This window comes from Mrakia frigida (genome assembly GCF_051309035.1).
Source record: "Mrakia frigida strain ATCC 22029 unplaced genomic scaffold BDY24scaffold_25, whole genome shotgun sequence".
NCBI lineage: Eukaryota > Fungi > Basidiomycota > Tremellomycetes > Cystofilobasidiales > Mrakiaceae > Mrakia > Mrakia frigida.
Genome location: NW_027481256.1, coordinates 474 through 18,433, shown reverse-complemented (window position 1 = coordinate 18,433; position 17,960 = coordinate 474). Strand labels below are relative to the sequence as shown.

The following is a 17,960-nucleotide window of genomic DNA, read 5'->3' as shown; positions in this document are numbered from 1 at the left end:
CTTACGACCTCCATTCGGATATCAGTAACGTCGCTTTTCGTTCGTCTTCCCTCAGTCGTATCTATCGAATGAAGACGCGTCAAGCTTTCGACCGATTTGCGCCTTGGAAGCTCGCAGAGTCAAGAAGAATGCAAAACAAAAATTAGTTCAAGTCACCCTTTGGGAAGAAACTAATGCTAGGGCGGACGAACCCTCTTCGTCGGTCGTGTCGAAAGAAAACGAACACAGCTTCCTCTCCAAAATCAGGACTCAGTCGCTCCATTGCTGAAATCGGAAATCCGATAGAGGTTTTCAGTATCGGCAGTCACTCTTCGGACAAAGACGAGCGAACAAGGAAGGTGAAACTCACGAAGAACCCGCAAGAGTTTCCCTCCCCTCTTCGACACGCCCAAAACTTCCTTCCCTTGTTCGGTCCAGGTTTACCGACGGTTCGTTTGATGGCATCGGATATACATCCACACTGAGGGGTTGATGTTGGAGGAGGTGACGAAGTGGCTGGAGCTGTCGAAAGAGAAGAAGAACAAGGTTGATCAGCGAAAGGGAGACGCGTCGAAGAAAACGAAGAACGAACCTTTCGAGCTCGAGAGAGCGGTCTTTGCTGCCTTTGAGGGAGAGATCTTGATTGTGGGAGCTGAAAGAGAAGAGGAAAATATTGTCGGTTACTGAAGCGTCAAAAAAGGGCCGCGGTGCTCTCACTCTTCTTGACGGTCGACGTTGACGGAGCTGAAAAGAGGAGGGAGAGTCAGGTCGGCGATAACGACGATCGGTAGAGTGGATTACGACAAACCCGTCTTCTCCGTAGTCCAGGTCGAAGCCTTTCGCTTCGCCTTCGCCCTCGAAGCAGCCTTCTTGATGGGAAGATCTCCGAGCGGATTCCCTTTCTCCCCGACGCGTTCTCGGACGTGCTGGGAAAGAGAAAGAGAAACAATGGTCAGCAAGAGTTACACGAGAGAATGCAAAATTCTACTCACCTTCCTGACTACAGCCATATTCGCCTCGGTATTCAGGAAGACAGCCTTGTACTTCTCGAGAGCGGAAGCGACCATCGAACTCTTCTCCAGCTTCCCTTCGCAGATCATCTTCATCTGCTGCTCGGTCTGTTCACCCAACGAGTCAAATAGGAACATGATCAGCTTCTCGGCGTACGAAAGCGGCAGGAGAACTAACTTGAACTTACCTCTCGTCGCAACTCGGGTCGACAGATCGCACTCTCTCCTTCCCCAATCTCGTCGAAAGCTTCTACCAGGGCGATTCCCAGCTGGGAAGGTTTCAGCCTCTTGGTTTTGCCATCCTCCTGAACGACGACGTAATGCCTATCCATGACGGCGGCGATATGGTCGGCGATAGTCGCGTCGGTTCCTTTGGGGGAAGGAAGAGGAAGGGTGGTCAAGCTTTGTCGTCTGGAAAAGGAGGTGAGGAAACGAGAAATTGGACGAACCGATTCCGTGATCGTCCATCAGACCGACGAGATCGGCTTCGCTGAGGAGTTGGGGAGGAGCGGTACTGCCCTTCTTGAGCTGACACGAGGTGCCAGGTGGGGAGGAAGGTTTCATTGAGGCGGTAGTTCGAGGAAGGAAGCGACCCAACGCTCTTCGGGTAGAACGTCGAGGTAGTTGGTAGCGTGAACGATGAGACCTGAGCAAACGACGAAGAGGATGTTAGTAGAGGTCAGAACGAGGGACATCCGCGTCCGCGCGAACCTGATGTGCGAAACTCCTCGTCGGCGATCTTGATTTCTAGAGTCGTCCTCGCTCCTTTGGCGTCACGAGAGCAGGAAGCTAGGAACCTTCGGACGACGAAATCGTAGACGTCCTTCTCGTCTCCGGGGTCAAGACGAGCCCGAGAGGTAGGGTGAATCGGAGGGTGAGCCTTGTCGTTCTTCTTTCCGTCTCGGGGTCGTTCGAATTCGCCGTCCAGAAGTCTGATGACCAGAGAAGAGGAGGAGTCAGATCTCAAGTCGAGGTGAAATGCAGAGAACCAAAGAGCAAGAACAAAGACGGAGACTGAACGTTGAGCAAACGCGCCATATTCTCCGTCGACCGACTGAAGCTTGATGAGAGGAGAAAAGTTGAAGGCTGCGTCGTACTGATCCGACTCAGTTCGAGGATAGCTGAGAAGTCCTCGTTGGTAGAGCTTGCTGGCGTGCTGGGGGGGAGAAGAGGAAAGAAGCGAACAGAAAGAGTGAGCAACGACTCGATCTGAAGTGGGCAAAGGAGCTCCGCTCACTCCCAAGATCTCCTTCGGGGAAAGATGGAGAAGCTTTGAAGCCTCCTTCTGGAGAGACACCGTGGTGAGAGGAAGGGGTTTCCTGAGAGGGAAGCACAAACGAAGGGAGAGGGGGTAAGCGACGCGTCGGGCTCAATCGATCGAAAGAACCGTAAACTCACTTCTTCTCGGTATCTTCTGTAGTGATCTGGGTGACAACGGCCTCAGGACGTTCCTTAAGCTTGGACAGAAGATCCTCAGCGGTCTTGAGATCCGAGAGTCTTTCCTTTCGCGACTCGAGGTTGCTGACGACTCCGTCCTTTGTATGAGAAACGGAGAGGGTCCAGAAGTCCTCGGAAACGAACGACTGGATCTTTAGATATCGATAGACGACGAATCCGAGGGTAGGGAATTGGCAAGAACCTGGGAAGAAGGGAAGAGGCGAGGGAGAAGCACACAGAAGGAGACGCGTCAACGACCGCGAGCAGCGAACGAAACGGAGGAGAAAACAAGCTGAGACGAACCGTAGCTGACGACCTGCCATTTCGAGAGAAGGGGAGATACCGATCCAGTAAGAAGTCGAGTGATGCTAGCTCCGGTTCGAAGATCGAGTTCGATTCTCGCCTCGACGGCAGCGACGGCATCGAGATCAAGCTGGACGGGGTTCTGAGCAGCCTGATGGATCTGGCTGTGAAGGAGAAACGGGGAGGGAGTCAGGCTAGCCAGTATCCGTGTCCAGATGGGCTTTGAAGAGCGAGATGGAGAAGACTCACTCTGGGATGATGGCGTCGAACCTCGACCTCAACACGTTGATCTTCGGATTCCTTTTCTTGCAGTATGAAACGATCTCCTCTCCGATGTGCTCTCCTTCTCTATCACAATCCGTCCAGATCAAGAGAAGGTCGTGATCCTTGGCTTCCTTCCTGATGTTGGAGGCGACGAACTTCATTCCCTGCGAGGATGAAAGGGAGCGAGACGGACGGTGAGCAACGACCTCTTGCCGTTTGAAGAGGCTCGGTGGTAGATGGACTGACCTTCCCAAGGTCCTTCGAGATCTCAGCGTCAAAGAGTCTGATGGGGGGACACTTGTTCCATCCAAAGGTTGCAGGGAAGTCGTGTTGAGTTAGGTGACCGAGAACGGAAGTGACGGTGAAATGGACTGGAGGAGAAGTATCGGAAAGCGAGTAGTTGAAGGTGTAGTTTCGGATATACTTGTTCCCTGTCTCTGCCTGTAGATCGAAACGAAAAGAGACGCAGGTCAGAGTCGGTTCATGAGCTCAACTCGAGACGTCGCCGCCTTTCAGCCCTTCCCTCCACTCCCCTTCATTGTCGGATCAGGTAGTACTCACAATCTTAGCTTTCCCGTTCCCAAGTATTCTAGCTATTTCCTTGGCGATAGAAGGCTTCTCAGCGACGCAGAGGACTCTCTTGGGGTGAGGGACGATGGCGAAGGGACGAAGGGAGGAGTGGAGGAGTCTTCGACCGCAGAGGGATCCCGTTGCTGCTGTGCCATCGGATCGAGACCAAAGGCCCTTTGGACGACCCAAGCGAAGAGAAGGGGCGAATATGGTGCCTAGGAAGTGCGAGTCGATTGGTGAAGAAGGGAAAGAGGTTGAAGCAGTTGAGAGAAAGAAGAAGGGAAGGGAGGGGTGAGCTCAACGTCGAGGCTCGCTGAAGGGAAGCCAGCCCTTCTCCCTTCTGTCTCAAACACGATTTCTCTGACGGATTTTCTCGTTCTCTGATATCTTCGGCTCCCAAGAGATCAGCAGAAAATTCTCCGACGCCATTTAATAATAAGAAGGAGGTTGATTTTGGCACTGAAGCCGCCCGCGACCTTCCAAACGCCTCACCATCTCCCTTCTCTTCCTCTTCCTTCCAACCATCACTGAGCCGCAACCACCTCACATTTCTACTTCAACTATGCCTTCCCAACAAGCTACCACCTCCGCTCTCTCTGGATCTTCTTCCGCTCGAGACTCTGCTCCATCTCAAGGGTCATCAGCTGCCAAAGCAGGAGCTAAACACGCATCGTCGTCGCCCAAGGTCGAGCAGGGTGAGTCTTCCTTCCTTCGTTCTTGGAGGATTCTGAAGGCTCTCTAGGCTATACAGCTCTGAGAAACGTAGCCGGCGCTCCTCTGTCGGAGAAGACGAGGACAGTTCGAGATGTATAGAAGCGAGGAGGTCGACGACGAGGATGGAAGATTAGAACTCAGACTCGTCGACTTCTCCCTTCTTCGCCTTCGGATCTCTGCCGCCTCGCTTCATGCAATTGGAGGCTAGATCTCCCACTCATTCACCGAAGGTAGAAGTCTATAGATCGTTCTGACCGATCTTCTCTTCTTCTGTTCTACTACAGCTTCGACTTCAACCGCCGCCGCCGCGACGCTCGCCCCAGCCAAGTACCGACTCTCGAGACTCAGCTCCGACCCTCCTTCGCCCAGCAAGCTCTCCTCGCTCGAGTTGAACCTTTCTCAAACTGGCAGTGAGTCTGGCGGTCTTCGTTCCTCCCTCGTTCACTGCTCGTCGCTGATCAGCTCTCGTCTCTCTCCGTCTCTCCTGCCAGACACCTCGCCTTCCCTCCTCGTCAAGGGTCTTCCCAGGGAGTCCGTTCTCCCTCAGCCAACTGCTCCTAGAGTTATTCCTGTCTCGCCTATCTTCCACCTCGAGGCGGATCCTCTCGCTTGAGCTTCTTCCACAGTGTTCGTCCTTTCGTCCTCCCTCGTTCTTCCTCTTCTCTTTTTTTTTTCGAACGCTGACCCCTTCTCCCCTCACGATCCCATGTAGATCTTCGACTTGGTCACACGCCTATTTACGACTCGCCAACCTCCCCGCTCTCTTTCGACTGTCAAACTGTCAGTCCCTCAACCGCGACACGTCTCGTCTCTCTTCTTCTTCCTCTCCCCCTTTCTCCCCGTCCTCCCTGGTTTCGAAGCTGACTCCCCACGTCCTTTCCTCCTTTTCGCAGCTTGTAGCTTTTCTATGCTCCTCCTTCGTTCCATCTTGTCCGCCTCGTTGAGCTCGTCCGACGCGTCTTCGCCGTTAGAGGTAGCTTTCCCTTCCCATTCTGGTGAACTTCGACCTCCTCATTCATCGTAGACTATCGTTCACCTCTCTGATGCTGTATCTTACCCCTAGAAATCGCCCGGACTAGCAGATCTGATGACTCTCGTCCTGACCGTTTCTCTTCCCGTCGCGTCCGTCTCTTCTCGGCTCGTCCTCTTTCCTCTCTTTCACACCACGACCGAAATGAAAAAGCAAAAGAAAGCATCAAAGACGAAGACGACCCAACCCTACAGAGCTAGATCTAAGCACCAACACACCCCTCGACGAAGAAAAACACGCAACCGAAACCCAAAGAAGAGAGAAAAGAGGCGAGAGAGCTCCTCAATCTAAACCTCGGTGGACTTGGATCCCTTTCCAGGCTTGGAGCTCTTAGCGGGAAGAAGCTCGGGCTGGATGGAGGGCAGGACACCTCCCTGGGAGATGACGACGTGACCGAGAAGCTTGTTCAACTCCTGGAAGAACGAGAAGGAAAAGAAAGAGGAAGGGGAAGTCAGTTGATGTTTCGAGTTCGACCCTTGTTCCTTCGCCTCTCCCTTCGCCAGGCCAGATCCCGTACTCCCTCCCGTCCACCTCGCCGCTGATAGCAGTAGTAGTAAAGAGAAAGACTCACCTCGTCGTTTCGGACGGCGAGTTGCAAGTGTCGGGGGATGATTCGCGACTTCTTGTTGTCTCGAGCGGCGTTTCCAGCCAACTCGAGGATCTCAGCGGACAGGTACTCGAGGACGGCGGCGAGGTAGACGGGAGCTCCGGATCCGACCTTGAAAAGGGAGAGGAAGGGAAGAAGAATCAGCAAGGGAGGGAGGAGGGAGGGAGGGGCGAAGGCGAAGATGAAGATGGAAACAAGACTCACTCTCTGGGCGTAGTTTCCCTTCTTAAGAAGTCGGTGAATTCGACCAACGGGGAACTGAAGTCCGGCCTAGAGAAGAGGAGAGAGAAGGAAGAGCGAGGAGGTCAGGATGAGGTTGAAACGAAGAGGTGGAAGAGGGGAAGGGAGTTGAGCTACGAACCTTAGCGGATCGCGAGGTAGTCTTCTTCTCAACATCCTCTCCTCCGGTCTTTCCAGACTTTCCCTTTCCTCCGGTAGACATACTGAGAGAGCAGAAGACGAGAAGAAGAAGAGGTCAGTTGGAGTGTCTTTGCAGGGAGTGGCGAAGGAAGAGAGGTCAAAGTTGCGACCTCTCTTCTCAAAGCGAGAGAGAGAGAGAATGGAGTGCCGAAACGAAGATATAGAGATACTCACGTAGTTGAGTTGGTTGGGTGGTGTGGGTGGGTGAGGTGGAAGGTGGGGTTGAAAGTTTTGGGAGGAAGATGTGGTTGGAGGAGAGGAAGAGGTGGAGAGGGAGGGCGTGAGGAAGGAGGGCGACTTTCGAGCTCTGAGAAAAAAGAAAACAACCCAAAGATCTTTCTGTTCCCCTGAGGGAGGAGATGCTCAATCCTGTTAAGCGTATATAAAGTGTGAGGCGGTCGGGGCGAATGAGGCTAGACTTCTATGAAAAAGAGAAAACCCTCTGCCTGCTTCCTCCTCCCCTAGAAGCGAGGGAGGGTTTTGAGACGATTTTCTTCGATAGGTATTCTGATTGTATGTTTGAATAGCCACATGCTCATTGGCTCTGAAAAAAGAACTTTCGTGACGCAAAAATGTAAAGGGGGGAAGCTAGAGGCCAAAAACAACGGAGAGGCCCTCGTGTACCTTCCTCTCGCTTTCATTTCGCCCTCTCCCTCTCCGCCTCCTCCTCCTTCTCTCCCTTCCCTCTAACCACATCCTTCCCCTCAACTCTTTCCTTCCCCTTCACCCACCCTTACCCTCTCTACTCTCTCAACATGGCCCCTAAGCCCGCTTCCACTGCCTCCAAGGCTCCCGCCCAGAAGGCTCGTGAGTAAACATCTTCGCGTTCCCTCCACCCTTCCTTCCTCCACCTCTCTCCCTCGCCCCTTCTCACAGAACTGACTCCCTCTTCTCCTTCTTTTTCGTACTGCTACAGCCGCCTCCAAGGCCCCTGCTTCCAAGGCTCCCGCTAAGAAGTCTACCACCTCCAAGGCTCCTAAGGCCGAGGGTGATAAGAAGAAGAGGAACAAGAAGCGAGTCGAGACCTACTCCTCCTACATCTACAAGGTCCTCAAGCAGGTGAGCTTCCTTTCTACTTCCTTCTATACACATTTCTCTACCTTCTCGTGCAAGTCGGATGGATATCGGTTCATGGTGGAAGAAATGGCAGTCGTGTTTTGGAACGCGTCGAAGCTGACTTTCGTTCTCTCCTCCCTCCCTTCTTCTCCCTCTTCCCTTCCTTCCCCTCCCTCTCTCCCTTCCACCACCTCTCCCTTTCTCTCTCCCTCAGGTCCACCCCGACACTGGAATCTCCAACAAGGCCATGTCCATCCTCAACTCCTTCGTCAACGACATCTTCGAGCGAATCGCTTCCGAGGCTTCCAAGCTCGCTTCCTACAACAAGAAGTCGACCATCTCATCCCGAGAGATCCAGACTGCCGTCAGGTTAGTCTCATCGTCTCACTCTTGTTCACTTCCCATTTTCTACTCTCAATCACTTCTTTCTCTCCTCGTCGACGCGAAGCTGACTTCCTCCTCCTCTTCTCTCTCCTTCCCTCGTCCTTCAGGCTCATCCTCCCCGGAGAGCTCTCCAAGCACGCTATCTCTGAGGGAACCAAGTCGGTCACCAAGTTCTCTTCTTCCTCCAAGTAGAGCACTCTTCGGTCGTTCGTCGTCTCTCAGGTCGTGCCTCTCTCTCCTTTCTTCAGCTTGCTTAGCTAGCTACTCTCCCCCTTTTTACCTTCGTCTTTGATTTCTCTACCTTTTTGAATCCGATTCACATGTTTTCTCTACATGCGTGAAGAACAACAACCTTGAAAGAAGGAACGAAAGAGGAGAGAAGGAGAAAACAGCTCGACCTTCGCTCGACCTTCGAGGTGACCTCGAACGTCGATGCTCTTGTCCCCTCGATCTTGACTCCCTGTCCTCCCCTCTCGCTCTCTCGTACACCTCCCAGCTCGCTTCGCATCCATGCCACCCAAAGCCTCCACTTCAGGTGCTTCCCAGCCTCTTCCCTCCTACTTTCTCTTCGCTCGAGCTGACCTCTCCTCCCCTTCGCCCTGCTTCGCTCCTCCGCTCCACCCTCCATCAGCAGCAGCTTCCTCAGGCGCAGAAGAACCAACCCACTGGCTCATGAAAGCTGAACCGGATACGAGGATCGTCAAGGGGAAGGATGTCAAGGTTCGTTTCCATCTTGCAACTCTCTTAACGCAAGGCGAACGAAGGGAAGAGAAACAGTCGAGCTCACCTCGCTTTCGATCCTACTCCAGTTCTCCATCGACGATTTCGAGGAGATGGGGTTCGTTCTCGTCTCTCCTTTTTCTACTAGAAACGAAGCGTACCGAGCTGACTTCGGTATCGTAGAACGACGCCTTGGGATGGAGTGAGGAGTGAGTCGTTTGAGACGAAGGGAGGGCGAGGGTCGAGAGGGGAGATGGCGAGCTGATCAGGCTGTTGCGTTTGTGAACAGATCACGAAGCCAAGAAGATCATGAAGGAGAAGATGAAGATTGGGCATCAGGTCGGTTTGGGTTTCTTGTGGGATGGTTCGAGGGAAGGAAGGACGAGAGAGAGCTGACCTTCGCTCAGAGCAGGTTCTCTTCTACCACTCAAACACGAAGGTTCCTGGAGTGTACGGGCTCGGAGAGGTTAGTCGAACGCTCATTTCGTCGGCTTGAGTGAAGCTGACTTGCGTTTTATCGATTCGTTTTGGTGGAAGGTCACGAAAGAAGGCTACCCTGATCGTGCGTCGTCCCCTCTCCTCCCCTTCCTCTCGGCTCGTTCTCTAGTCCCTCCACTGACCTCGAATTGATGACTTCAGCCTCCGCCTTCGATTCCTCGCATCCTTACTTCGATCCTGTACGTGCTTCTTCCCCTCTCTGTCCCTTCAGCTCGACGTCCCGTCCCCATCGCTGATCACACCTCGCTTGTCTTCTTCCCTCCCCTCGCTGCCTCAGAAATCCAACAAAGACTCTCCAACCTGGTACCTCGTCGATGTAACCTTCAAATCTCGCGTCGCTCATCCCGTCACGCTCGCTCTGCTCAAATCCATCGCTGCTGCTTCCTCCGTCGCGTCTCTTCCTGAGCTTGGCTTGGGAGATTGGTTTGGAGAGGAGGAGTTGAACCGTAAGTCGTTCGAACTTCTTCTTGAGCTGCATCTTCCGAAACCCGGATCAGGAGGTTTCTCCGCTCGTTCGTTTGCGAAGTCGTCGAACTGACCGACGCGTCTTCTTCGTCCATTCTCCTTCCTCTGTCTCTCCCTCCCTCCTCCCTTTCTTCCTTCCATTCTAATCCACACATCGCAGTCATCAAATCTCTCCCCCTTATCAACCGAGGTCGCCTCTCCGTCCAACCCGTCCAATCCAAGGCTGCCTTCGACGTTGTCGTGAAACTCGGGGAGACGGGAGGATGGCCTGTTCAGGAGCCGAAGAAGGGGAAGGGGAAAGGGAAGGCTGCTGCTTCGAAGGGGAAGGGAGACGATGAGGATGCGGATGAGAAGGAGACGAAGGGGAAGGTGGGTGGGAAGAAGAGGAGGGTTGAGGAGACGGAGAAGGAGGAGGTTGACGAAGTTGAGGGGACGAGGAAGAGTGCGAGGAAGGGCTGAGATGGATGAGTTTTTACGCCTCTCTTTGACGGAATATCTGTTTTGCTGATTGCGAGGGAGTAACCGCAGGTGATCTTCTTCCAAAGGACGGCAAACCTCTTCTCCCCTCCGACCGCTTCTTGCCCTCTTCGTTTTCGACGTCGCTTCATCTTCTACCATCCAATACCACCCTCTCCTCCACCTCCTCTTCCCTCTTCCCAGCAATCCAAGGAACCAGAGCACAACTTCCACCCCCTCTTCGACATCAGCGACGGTCGCACAGAACTCATCATCTTTCGAACCTCCGATCAAATCTGCTTCGCTGTTCCTCGAATAGCTCTCGAACTCCACTCCTCCGTCTTCAGAGACATTCTCTCTCTCCCTCAACCTCCCTCGAAAACCCTCTCCATCGTCGACATCTCCGAGGAGTCAGAAGAATACGGACTCTCTCTCCGTCACGTCGTCCCGAGCTCTTCCTCCCTGAACGGCTTCCCTCCAGAGTTCCCATCCTTCACCACGATCGCAGGCATCACCCTCTTCGGAACCGTCCTCGAGACAGCAACTAAGTACGGCTGCCCTTTCATCGTCGACATCATCGCGAGGCTGCAGCTCCCTCTCGTTCATCCTCTTCACGCTTGGTCGCTTGCGGTGAGGTTTGGGAGGCTGAAGGATGCGAAGGAGGGGATCCCTGCGTGAAGGATAAAGGGGTTGCGTTTTAAGATGCGAGGAGGTGGAAGGAGGCGACGAGAACGTGGGAGGCGAGTCAGAGGGACTTGTGTCTGGCTGATTTGGAGGTCGAGTTCGAGTTCGTGGACACTGGAGATGCTGCACTTGAGCTCGGTGTGAACTTTATCGCTGGGCATGCGAAGGTTACTAGCTCGAAAAGTGGAACTGGGTATACGCAGGAGGATGCGGCGGAGGTATTTAGGCTCTAAAAGGGGTGAGTTCCGAGCGTTGTTGACGCGTCCTGACCCGACTTGACTCGACTCGAGCTGATCTGTGCTCGTCCTCTCTCTTCTTCTTTCCTCTCTTGAACATCGTCTCTTAATTTTCACAGTTTAGTCTCTGTTTTTGGTCCAACATCGTGAATCGGTGGTCTTAGTTGCTCGACGCTCGTCAACGAAATCTCGACGCGTCCAAGCTCATGTTCGTCCCTCCCTCGTTCGCCTTCTAGCTCTACGGTTTTCATCACCTCATCTTTCTGACCTTTCAACTTCTTCCCTTACACGAACTCGGCATCCGACATCGTCACCGACTCTTCCCTCGAAACCACTACTTGAGCAGTTCCGCCTCCCCTCTTCTTGACCGCGTTATTTTCTTCCCCAAGTCCCTGCCTCGCCTCCTGACTTCCTTTCTGACGCTCGTCTCTTCTTCCTTTTTTCTACTGCACAGTCTAGATTCTTCCGCCTTGAGATCGTCGGCAGCCCTCCTCCTCCTCGTCGTCGCGTCGGACGATCGACGTCTCCTCGTTTCTTTCGTGGATATGGAGTTGAAGGAGAGGGGAACGCTGGAAGGGTTATCTAGCTATACGCATGCTCGTCCGTTCAATCTGAGCTCATCCGGAAAGTGTCGTTCTTGAGGGCGAGGCTGAAGGAAAGGGAGGAAAACGAGCTCTCTCTCGTCTCTTCGCGTCGTTCATCGTCTCCTTGCTCTCTTCTTCACCGCAGCTCCAGCTCTCTAAACCAGCAGTCACTTTTCACACGAACGCCCAGATGATTGAAAGAAAACACATGTGTCATGAATTCGTAAAGATGAGGGGCAAAAAGCGAAACGACCAGAAAAACAAAGAAAAGGGCACGACGACTAAATTCGGAGACCTAGTCTCTCCCTCAACACCACCTCCCGAAGAAAAAGTATAGAAACCGAAAAGAACCTCGCAACGCTTGCTTAGTTTCCGAATCCGTAGAGAGTTCGTCCCTGTCGCTTGAGAGCGTAACTGAAAGAAAGCGAAAGAGGAGAGCGGGGGTCAGCTTCGGGTCTCAAACTTTGGGATGTAGAGAAGGCGGAGGACGAGACGAAAGAAACTTTTAACTAACACTACGTCGAGGGCCGTCACCGTCTTCCTCTTGGAGTGCTCGGTGTAGGTAACAGAGTCTCGGATGACGTCTGGTAGGAAGAGGAAGGAAGAGGGAAGGGAAGGTCAGCTTCGAGCTCACATCGACCAACGTCTTCAACATCCTTGTCCTCCTCGATCCACGAACCACCTCGCACTCCCACGATCAAAGAGGGATGCGAAACTATAGTACTCACTCTCAAGGAAGAGCTTGAGAACACCTCGGGTCTCCTCGTAGATCAGTCCAGAGATTCGCTTGACTCCTCCTCTTCGCGCCAATCGTCGGATCGCGGGCTTGGTGATACCCTGCAAAGATTGAGAGAGAAAGACGAAGGTCAGTTATCGAGAATGTACACGAGAGTATAGATGAGAGGTCGAGAAGGAGTGGTAACGAACCTGGATGTTGTCTCGAAGAATCTTCCTGTGTCGCTTGGCTCCTCCCTTTCCGAGTCCCTTTCCTCCTTTTCCTCGTCCAGACATGTTGTAGTGGTAGTAAGTGGGGTGGGGGGTGGTGTGAAGGGGGAAAGTGTGTGAAGAGGATGTGTTGGTTGGAGGAAAGAAGAGAGGGAGGAGGAGGAAGGAGTTTTGACTTTCGAAAAGGAGGGGAGGAGGGAAGGGGGAGGAGGGGACTGCGCTATCAGAAGGAAGAACGGTAAACAAGGAAAGAACGCGTTGTATAGACGCGTCCAGACTGAAAAACGCCGATTTTCTGGTCTCGGTCAATCATGTGGGTTACGAGGATGAGCTCGAGAAAAAAGCTAGCTTAACGAATGAAGAGGAGAGATGTAGGAGACGATTCAGAGGGGGGGAGGGGGGGAGGTTATCAAAAGAAAGGAGAGAAGTTGTTTTGAGGAGGTGGAATGGCCTAGCTCTACCTACTCAGAGAAGCTAGAGAAAAAGTGAAACCTGGATGTTCTTACTGAGAATATGAGGCTGACCTAGTATAATTTTCAACCCTATCGAATGACAGCGAAACGAGGTATAGGCTGTTTTTCGAGCGTGCTCCGATAAGGGCTGATGAAGACTCTCGAACCAAACAACCTTCCCTCCTTCCTTCGAATTCAAAACCGACCTCCCCTCCCCTGCTCCTTCCTAACCTCCAACCACATCCTTCAACACCTTTTCTTCCCCTCTTCAACCTTCCAACCTCATCAACAATGGCTCGAACCAAGCAAACCGCCCGAAAGTCTACCGGAGGAAAGGTGCGTCTCGTCCTCCTCATCCCTCCCTCCCCTCCTCTCCTTCTCTTCTCAAGCTGACCTCCCTTCTTCCTTCCTTCTCCCCTCAGGCCCCCCGAAAGCAGCTCGCCACCAAGGCCGCTCGAAAGTCCGCGCCTGCCGCCGGTGGAGTCAAGAAGCCTCACAGATACAGTGAGTCCTTTCTCCTCGACGTCGTTGTTGAGCTCTTGTGTCGTTCGAAGCTCGAGAGCTGACCTTCCCTTTCTTCTCTTCCAGGACCCGGAACCGTCGCTCTCCGTGAGATTCGACGATACCAGAAGTCGACTGAGCTCCTCATCAGGAAGCTCCCCTTCCAGCGACTCGTCCGAGAGATCGCTCAGGACTTCAAGACCGATCTTCGATTCCAGTCTTCGTGAGTTGAGCTTTTCTCTCTCTTTCCTCCTCCCTTGCCTCCCTCGCCCCCCTTCCACCTTCCCGTCATACCCCGATCCACCTCCGTCCTCTACCTTCACCTCCTTCTCCTCACACTCGAAGCTGACCTTCTCCTCCCTCGTCGTTCTTCCTCTCCCTCAGCGCCGTCATGGCTCTCCAGGAGGCTTCCGAGGCCTACCTCGTCTCCCTCTTCGAGGACACCAACTTGGCCGCTATCCACGCCAAGCGAGTCACCATCCAGCCCAAGGATCTCCAGCTTGCTCGACGACTCCGTGGAGAGCGAGCCTAAAAAACCCGTTCTCGTTCGTTCGGCTTTAGATTGTGTCTGTAGGAGTTGGGGTAGTTGTGTTTACGACTTTTATGAGAGTTTCGTTATCCTTTTAATACGGTCCTAGAAAAGAAAGAAGCAGGTAGAGCTGAGGAAGCGATGAAAGGAGGAGGAAGGCGAAGAAGAAGAAGACGACGAATGTTTCGAGCTCGACTTTGTTCCTCTTGCCCTCCTTTCGAGAAACTCTCAAGAACGAGAGAAAGAGACGGTTTGGACGAAGGGTGAGTGGAAGCAAGCCGACGACGCAGCGTTGGTGTAGACCGAATGAAGGCTTGAAAGGTCATCGCACTCGCTTCGCATCCTTCGTCTTCTTGCTTCAATTTCTTCCTGCGAACGGTCAGAATCCCAGGAGTATCGAATCTTCAACTCATCATTCAATACTTCTCGGCCATAACTGAGAGTAGATAAAGAAGTGGCAGCGGCGTTGGTCAGTCCTCGATTTTGGTTTCGTTCTCGACGCGTCGATGGAAAAGTAATGGAAGGCTCACTCATGGCCACCAGCGATGTCCAACCGGTGAAGGGATGACTGTGAGTGAGGTCAGAAAAGGGTCGGGTCGAGTTTCGAAACGGATAAAAGAACGTCAGCTCGGCGAAGACGACGAACGAGTCGAGCGAGAGCGGGAAAGGAACGAAGCGAGAGAAACGAACCTCCTCGATCCTTCTCCCGTCAGAGCGTCGTACTGCTCCCAGACGTAGCCGGTGGATTGATACTCCTACAAGACAGAAAAAAAGGCGAAGACGAAAGAGGTCAGCTCGACGTTCTCTCTCTAGAGGGCGAGACGAGAGAGGGAGAGACGAAAGCGAACCTTGAAGATGTTCTCGATCAAGTTGGCTCTCAACTCGGTATAGATCTCCTTCGCTCTCGCCTGATGAGGTCCTGGGTGGGGCATGTAGATCTACGTCGAAGCACCCGAGAGAGCAAACATCGTCAGCGAACGAGGTCGAACAAAGAAAGAGAAAGGAAAAACGACGACGACGAACCTTGTACAACGAACTCAACGCCATGTAGTTGAACGGCATCCAGATCGGACCTCTCCAGTAGTTCTCTCCCTGACCGAAGAGGGGGTGATCCTTCGAGAGAGATCGAATCCCGTAGTCGGACCAGAGCTTCTCAGGGTCTCGCATGAGGTCGAGGACGGGACCGAGGTGAGGCGACGAGGGAGGGAGGAGACCGGTGAGGAAGGGGAAGAGGGAGATGTAGCCTGCGTGGCAGACGAAGGTGGACTCGTCTGTGAAAGAAAGGAGTGAGTGAGCGGAAGAAGAAGCGAAGGGGAAGGAAGGGAAAGGAATGGACGAACCATCGTCGTCGACGGTCGCGTCGCAGTACATCTGATCTTCTTCGCTCCAGTGAAGAGCTAAACAACGAAGGACGAAAAGAAACTCAGCATCAAAACGAGACTCATCTCAGTCCACACCTTGAACTCACCCTCAATGTTTTTCACCACATTCCCCTCGTTCCTCCTGTACTCCTCCAAATCGTCCTCCACCTCCTCCCCCAGGTACTCAGCAATCTCCCCCATCGTCCTCGCAAAGAACCCCATCCAGCACATCAAATCCACATGCAGCTCGCCCACATGAGGCGGCAGCGCTCTCGGATAATCGTCCAACCCACTCGTCAACACATGATGCTCCGTTCGTCCCCTCCATCGATAACTCTCCATTCGACTGGGAGGTTTCCTCCCCCATTCTTTCAGCTGTCCTTTTTGGGTGCGTCGGAACCAGAGGTAGTGACGACGGAGGGCGGGGTAGATGGAGAGGAGGTAGGAGCGGGCTTCGGTTGGGGAGGAGAGGTATTTCGAGTTGGCAGGGAAGGAGGGTGGGAGACCGAGTTGGGCGGAGAGGAGGTTGGAGGACTCGACGGCTTTGAGACGGGAGATGAAGGAGGTGACGGCCATGGTTAGGGTTGGGGGGTTGGCGTTGGTTGGGTATTGGACTTGAAATTCGGAGGGGACCTTTGGGAGGAAAGGAACAGCGGGAGTGAGTTCGAACGAGTCGAAGAAAAGACGCGACGAAGGGATGGAGGCTTTGTTTGGAACTGACCTTGCTTCGAGCTTCCTCTCCAAGGATCTGTTCTCTTCCTACCCATCCGTCTTCGTCGATCAAATCAACCCAGGATTTTAAGATCTCGAGACTGCCGAACGAAGGACGAAACGAAATCGTCAGCACGCGTCTCCCCTTCGCTCCCGTCCCACGCAAACTCACCTCAAATCATTATCCCACTCCCCAACCACCAGCAAATGGAACCCTTCATCCCAGTAGAACCCCCTCGGAAAGAAACTCCTACTCGGCGTCGCCGTCAACAACCCTCTCTCCTCCATCTCCTGCACCCCGCCCACCTCTCCTTCCTCCAGCTCGGGCGTGTCGTCGTACTCGTGCGCGAAGGATCGATCGATTAAGGAACGACCGTGGAAGTAGCCGATTCCACCGAGGAGGTTCGAGGTGACTTCCTGGGCGAAGGCGAGGTGGGAAGGCGAGGAGTACGGGGAGGTGGGAGGAATGGGGAGGTGCGAGGAGAAGTGGGTGGAGAAGAGAGACAAGAGAGTTGAGAGGGAGTTGGAGATGGCGGGAGCTGAGAGAGGACGAAAAGAAAGGACGGGCGAGGGCAGGATCAGCACCATCGAAACCTCGTCGAGACGCGTCGAGTTCGAAACCTCACCTTTCCCCTCCACCCCTTCCACCTCCTCCCCTCCTTCATCCCCATCAAACTCCCCCGTCTCAAACCTCACATCCCAGCCTCCCTTCCCTTGCGAGCTGAACTGGAACGCCCAGAAGTTGGACTGGAACGCTTCCCTCTGGTTGCCCAATGACCTTCCGAGAACGAACGCTGGGTCGGGGAGGTCCTGGCTGTTGGCGGGCGTGGAGGTGGAGAACTGATTGGCGAGCGATTGAGCTTTGTTGCTGAGGAGGGTGGCGACGATGTCTGCGAGAAGAACGAGAAGGTTGGGTGAGAAATTGGGGCGATGGAGAGAGAGGGAAAGAGAAGAAGAAGGAAACGGACCCTTGGCTCTCCAGAGATCTGACTCGGGGACGGAAGCTCCTGCGTAGCTGACTTTTCCGTGGGAGGGAGAGAAGAGGTTGGCTTTGTGGCCGGTGGTGATGGGGTTGGCGTCGGCGTCTAAATGAACGAGCACGAACTCGAGGTCAGCGAGAAAGAAGAGGAGGACGAGGACGCGTGTGGGAGAACGAACGTTCGGTGAGGACGATTCTGAAGGATCCCAAGTCAGGAGTGTTTCCGAGAAGGACGATGGGAGAGGTGAGACCCTAAAAAACACCCAGAAAAGGAGACCAGATCAGCTCTTCCCGCTTTTGCGTTCGACAAACGACGCGTTCGACACGTACCTCCTCCTCGTCCTCCTGCTCAACCAACCTCAACCCTCCTTCCCCTTCCAACGAGATGTACCAAATCCCACTCATCCTCGTGTCCTCCTCTCCGTTCATCTCTACTCTCGCTCCCCAGTCCTTGCCGTCGTTGAGGTTGACAAAGGAGGTGTCGACTCGCAGTTTGTTTCGACTATCGAGGAGTCTCTGGGTGTTTCCTACTCGAGGGATGTGGGACGTGTAGGTGTAGGATTCGAGACCTGATTCGTGAGGTGGAGAGGAGGAGGTGGTGTGGTGGATACCTGGAGGAAGAAGCGAGGCGGAGAGTCAGAAACGAAGAAGAGAACGGTCGTCGGCCAGCGGAGGATGAGGAAGGAGAAACGTTGAAGCTCACGTTGAAGACCTTCCCAGTCGTTGAGTCCGAACCATAGAAGTCCACTCGTGAGACTCTTGGGTAGACGAGGTTTGATTCCGAAGTAGAGCTGAGGAGCGTAGGTCGACCAGAGAAGAGCTGGATCCTCGACGAAGGCGATGGTGGACGAGTTGAGCTCGACTTGAACGGGAGATTGAACTTGACCTTGGACAGAAGAGAGGAGGGATCCTGCGAGGACGAAGGTAGAGAGGAGGAACTTCATGCTCCTTTTTTTGATGTTGGAGAGAGTGTCCTCTCGAGATGGTTTGGGCGAAGAAGAGGCTGCGAGAGGGAGGAAGAGAGAAGGAAGGAGAGTCGAAGAGAGATGGGAGGAGAGCGACGGA

At 53.7% G+C, this 17,960-nt stretch overlaps 7 protein-coding genes across 7 annotated transcripts; 3 read left to right on the top strand and 4 right to left on the bottom strand.

The window, feature by feature from the left end:
- Positions 1–249: 249 nt before the first annotated feature.
- Positions 250–4,088, bottom strand: BDY24DRAFT_416963 (DNA topoisomerase; the record flags this gene model as incomplete). The annotated part of the gene is made up of 18 exons (XM_076643647.1): positions 250–264; positions 350–501; positions 572–631; positions 697–723; positions 788–905; positions 972–1,097; positions 1,178–1,359; positions 1,439–1,517; positions 1,604–1,635; positions 1,701–1,921; positions 2,021–2,145; positions 2,227–2,308; positions 2,388–2,628; positions 2,730–2,893; positions 2,979–3,157; positions 3,240–3,434; positions 3,555–3,737; positions 4,056–4,088. 18 exons carry the CDS (start codon positions 4,086–4,088, stop codon positions 250–252), a joined length of 2,214 nt encoding a protein of 737 aa, XP_076494601.1.
- A 1,506-nt stretch (positions 4,089–5,594) lies between these two features.
- On the bottom strand, positions 5,595–6,356 carry BDY24DRAFT_342862 (histone H2A; the record flags this gene model as incomplete). Its single annotated transcript, XM_076637504.1, has 4 exons — positions 5,595–5,720; positions 5,879–6,025; positions 6,119–6,184; positions 6,276–6,356. 4 exons carry the CDS (start codon positions 6,354–6,356, stop codon positions 5,595–5,597), a joined length of 420 nt encoding a protein of 139 aa, XP_076494600.1.
- Positions 6,357–7,387: 1,031 nt separating this feature from the next.
- BDY24DRAFT_395857 (histone H2B family protein) lies at positions 7,388–7,968 on the top strand (the record flags this gene model as incomplete). Its single annotated transcript, XM_076641369.1, has 2 exons — positions 7,388–7,759; positions 7,882–7,968. The coding sequence occupies exons 1-2, from the start codon at positions 7,638–7,640 to the stop codon at positions 7,964–7,966; spliced, it is 207 nt and encodes a 68-aa protein (XP_076494599.1). The 5' UTR covers positions 7,388–7,637.
- Positions 7,969–8,194: 226 nt separating this feature from the next.
- BDY24DRAFT_410194 (EVE domain-containing protein) lies at positions 8,195–9,916 on the top strand (the record flags this gene model as incomplete). The annotated part of the gene is made up of 10 exons (XM_076642842.1): positions 8,195–8,309; positions 8,406–8,494; positions 8,584–8,612; positions 8,678–8,703; positions 8,784–8,833; positions 8,907–8,960; positions 9,032–9,056; positions 9,134–9,171; positions 9,270–9,438; positions 9,618–9,916. The coding sequence occupies exons 1-10, from the start codon at positions 8,285–8,287 to the stop codon at positions 9,914–9,916; spliced, it is 804 nt and encodes a 267-aa protein (XP_076494598.1). The 5' UTR covers positions 8,195–8,284.
- Positions 9,917–11,788: 1,872 nt separating this feature from the next.
- On the bottom strand, positions 11,789–12,392 carry BDY24DRAFT_328192 (histone H4; the record flags this gene model as incomplete). The annotated part of the gene is made up of 4 exons (XM_076637095.1): positions 11,789–11,831; positions 11,932–12,001; positions 12,146–12,254; positions 12,345–12,392. Coding segments are annotated over 4 exons (270 nt in total), but the record flags the coding sequence as incomplete, so codon positions are not given.
- Positions 12,393–13,105: 713 nt separating this feature from the next.
- BDY24DRAFT_435813 (histone H3) lies at positions 13,106–13,847 on the top strand (the record flags this gene model as incomplete). Its single annotated transcript, XM_076644196.1, has 4 exons — positions 13,106–13,150; positions 13,237–13,318; positions 13,403–13,538; positions 13,700–13,847. 4 exons carry the CDS (start codon positions 13,106–13,108, stop codon positions 13,845–13,847), a joined length of 411 nt encoding a protein of 136 aa, XP_076494596.1.
- A 522-nt stretch (positions 13,848–14,369) lies between these two features.
- On the bottom strand, positions 14,370–17,713 carry CWH41 (mannosyl-oligosaccharide glucosidase; the record flags this gene model as incomplete). Its single annotated transcript, XM_076637094.1, has 13 exons — positions 14,370–14,412; positions 14,535–14,599; positions 14,693–14,782; positions 14,868–15,115; positions 15,185–15,241; positions 15,313–15,838; positions 15,927–16,017; positions 16,089–16,510; positions 16,613–16,806; positions 16,885–17,001; positions 17,075–17,147; positions 17,226–17,506; positions 17,599–17,713. Coding segments are annotated over 13 exons (2,322 nt in total), but the record flags the coding sequence as incomplete, so codon positions are not given.
- Between the last annotated feature and the right edge of the window lie 247 nt (positions 17,714–17,960).